The sequence below is a fragment of the Magnolia sinica genome, chromosome 2 (genome assembly GCF_029962835.1).
Source record: "Magnolia sinica isolate HGM2019 chromosome 2, MsV1, whole genome shotgun sequence".
Classification (NCBI taxonomy): Eukaryota; Viridiplantae; Streptophyta; class Magnoliopsida; order Magnoliales; family Magnoliaceae; genus Magnolia; species Magnolia sinica.
The window spans coordinates 4371581-4375351 of record NC_080574.1 but is presented as its reverse complement, the minus strand read 5'-3'; the positions used below and the strand labels follow the sequence as shown (position 1 = coordinate 4375351).

At 45.8% G+C, this 3771-nt stretch overlaps 1 protein-coding gene across 1 annotated transcript; it reads left to right on the top strand.

Moving 5' to 3' along the window:
- The first annotated feature begins 1642 nt into the window (after positions 1-1642).
- Positions 1643-3013, top strand: LOC131238012 (phenolic glucoside malonyltransferase 2-like). The gene has a single exon (XM_058236141.1). It carries the CDS (start codon positions 1643-1645, stop codon positions 3011-3013), a length of 1371 nt encoding a protein of 456 aa, XP_058092124.1.
- The last annotated feature ends 758 nt before the right edge of the window (positions 3014-3771 follow it).

Here is a 3771-nt window from a genome sequence, read left to right as displayed (position 1 = left end):
TGTCAAATAAACAGTACAGCGGGCCTTAGGAGGATTTTAATGATGGATATCCAATCACTATTGTTTTCCTGTGGTGTGGTCACCTTAGATTTATATCCCTCTATTTTTTGGCATAAAGTCCTAAAATGATCTACAAAAATGGATGAACGTAATGGATGAAACACATACATCATGGTATGGCCCAGGCAGCACCGACCACCAGCAACCGCGCACTAGTGGCAGGGAGTAGCCAATCAGTTTCCCTATTCCAGACGGTGCTCTGTAGGCAAAATCCACTCCTTTCATCAAGCGAGAATATCATACTCCGGAATAAAAACTTACAAGGCCCACACCATTGAAAACAATGTAAAATTGCTTCATAATCGGTAATTTCACACTGTGTGCCCACTTGACTTTTGTATCCCAGGGCGCGTGCGATTGTTTTAATACTTCTCTTCATCCAAGTGAATTAGACCTTGTAATTTTGAAGGAAGATACACACCATCATGGCTCAATCAAAAACCTATGGTTGGGATCCATCCCCACGGATCCATGTGCTGTGCTTCATTTTGCCGCACTAGCTAGTCTTTAGTACGTGGCCAAACATGGCGTACGGCATCGGAAGGATTGATTAAAGTTTAATTTTACAATACGGTGGGCCCCACAAACTTGTAAAGCGGATTGGCTGGTGTACCACAAACCAGCGACCTACGTGTCGAGCGAAGACGAGCGCTTACTCTCCGTACGAACGGTTCAAAGGAGATCAAAGTTACATGGGCCACGCAATGATATATTTATTATATCCACACCGTTCATTCATTTAGCAAGATCATTTTAGGAGATGAGCCTAAAAATGAGTTATATCGGAATCTTAAGTGGACCAAACCATAAATAACAGTGGGACAATGATTCGAACCGTTAAAATATTCGTAGAGCCCACGGTAACATTTATTTTGCCAATCTGTTCATGAGACTTAAAAACAAATATCATATTGATACAAAACTTCTGTGACCCTCGAAAGGGTTTTAATGGTAGACCGTCAATCTACCATTGCTTTTTGAAGTATGGTCCATTTGATCTTTGGATCTGTTGTATTTTTCGGCTGAAGCCTTTAACGAGCTCGCCAAATGGACGGACGGTTTGGATATAACAAATACCTTATGGTAGGACCCACAGAACTTGGTGACGGCAAGACACCAGCTACGTCAGTGGTGTGTGGTACACCAGCCAATCCGCTTCCGTTTTATTCCATGCGTGTAAAAGACGCGTACGGAGAGAATTGAGATCCCTTTCTCCGCAAACGGATTGGCTACTCGCCTGCCACCTGCCATTGGCTGATGGTCGGTGTTCTGGGGGCCCACCATGATGTATGTGTTTCATCTAAGTCGTCCATCTATTTTTTCATATCATTTTATGATATGGGACCAAAAATGAGATATATATCAATCTGAAGTGGACCACATTACAGGAAACAGTTTTGAATGAGCGTCGACCATTACAAACCTTTTTGGGGCCACAAAAGTTTTGGGTTAAGCTGAGATTTATATTCCTCTTAATTTTATTTTTTTATTTTTGAATAAAACCTTAAAATGATATGTCAGGCACCGAAGGGGGAGTAGACAATCCGTTTCCCCTTTCTCCTCTCTCTCTCTCTCTCTTTCCATGGCAGAACACCACCACGTCAAGGTGCTGGACCTTTGTCGGGTCTCTCCCCCACCCGGATCTGTCCCCGAAACCACTCTCCCTCTCACCTTCTTCGACGTCCTCTGGTTACTAATGCCTCCGGTCCAACGCCTCTTCTTCTACCAATTCCCACAAAACCCTGATAACACCATCACCACAACCCACTTCATAAACACTCTCCTTCCCAAACTCAAACACTCCCTCTCCCTCTCCCTCCGTCTCTTCTTCCCTCTCGCCGGCAATCTCACCCTCTCTCCCATCAACGGCGAGCAAGAAATCCGCTATGTCGACGGCGGCTCAGTCTCACTGACCGTCGCTGAGTCGGACGCAGACTTCCACCGACTCGCAGCAAACCACCCAAGAGATGTATTGGAATTACTTCCACTCGTTCCCCAGTTGCCCGTTTCCGACCCTCAAAACCAACCTCTGCTAGCTTTGCAAATCACCTTATTTCCCGACTCTGGCATCTGTATCGGAACCAGCATAAGCCACGTGGTAGCAGATGGGAGCAGCTCCATGCACTTCATGAAATCGTGGGCTTCGATTTGTCAGTCCGGCGACGAATCATTACTCAAGTCACGGCCGTTCTACGACAGGTCCGTGGCCACATATCTCGACGGTCTCAAAAGACTTCACTTAGAACAGATGGCTAATTTCAAACTCGACCAGGCCGTAGAGAGCTTAAAGCCTCGAGCAACCCCAGTCCTAGCCACGTTTGTCATGTGTCGGGCAGACATCGAGACGCTAAGGCGACAGGTCTTGGCCCTACGGAGCGACGCCGGCCAGAAACCATTACACTGCTCATCGTTCGTGCTAACGTGCGCATACGTGTGGGTTTGCTTGCTCAGGACATTTGGGGATGATGACAGGGACAAAAACGTCCATTTCAGCTTTCCGGTGGACTGCCGGGCTCGGCTTGTACCGCCGATACCCGCTACGTATTTCGGGAACTGTATCAGTGGTTGTATGTGCAATGCGAAGGGGAGTGATTTGTTGACGGAAGACGGGTTGGGTCTCGCGTCGGAGGTCATCGGGAGAGCAATCCAAGCGTTGAATGACGGGGTCTTGAATGGCGCAGAGACTTTTGTACCGACATCTATTTCTATTGTAGCATCAGGGGAGCGTGTGGGATCCGTTGCTGGGTCGCCCAAGCTTCGGGTCTATGATACGGATTTCGGATGGGGAAAGCCTGTAAAGGTGGAAGTGTTGTCGATTCAAGAAACAAGTGCTATATCTCTTGCGGAGAGTAGAGATGGAGAGGGAGGGATCGAGATTGGGGTTGTCCTGCCCAAATGCGAAATGGACCGATTTGCTTCTCTGTTTGAGAAAGGTCTTAAAAAAAATCCATAGTAGCTGAAGGTAAAAACAATGTTCCAGATTGGTATTAGAAGCTTAGTATTTAGGATTATAGTTTATTCAAAATAAGACCAGAGGATGGACGGTTCTGATTCTGGTATTTCCATGCATGCCGACGATCTTGAGTAGCAAAGTAGGCAGATTTTTGTGTACTTGGTATGTGTTTTATTTCTAAGGTCGGATGGTTAATCATCTGTCAGCTTACCTGCTAGTGCAGTACGGACGCGGATTGCGTCCTACCCCTGCTCGTCTCTAGCTAGAGGTGGGCATCGGACCGAGTCGGATCGGATTCGGCCCAACCTGACCAGATTCGAAATTTGTAGAACCTGATCCGAACTCGTTCCGATCCGGGACCGAGTCTGGATCATATAATTTGAACAGATTCGAACGTTTGTTGACCCGAATCGATTCGGGTCTTACCCGGTCAAGAAAATCGAGTCGGATCAGATTGGGGAAAGCTTGAATCGTTCATTTTTTCCAACGATATTAAAATCATTATATCAGTGTTCCGTATGGTGTGATCTACTTGATTATTGAATTCACTTAAAATTTAGTATCAACTCCTTAAATGATTTGAAAAAACTGATGGACGGTGTAGATAAACCAAAAAAATTCACGATGGGCCCACATAGTTTACCCAGTTGAATAAAAACTATTGGTATGTAGCTTCTTGAAGAAGCTTCACACCGGTGATATAGCTTCTTAGAGAAGCTTTATAAATGCTATTTGTAGCTAGCACCAGCTAGCCTATG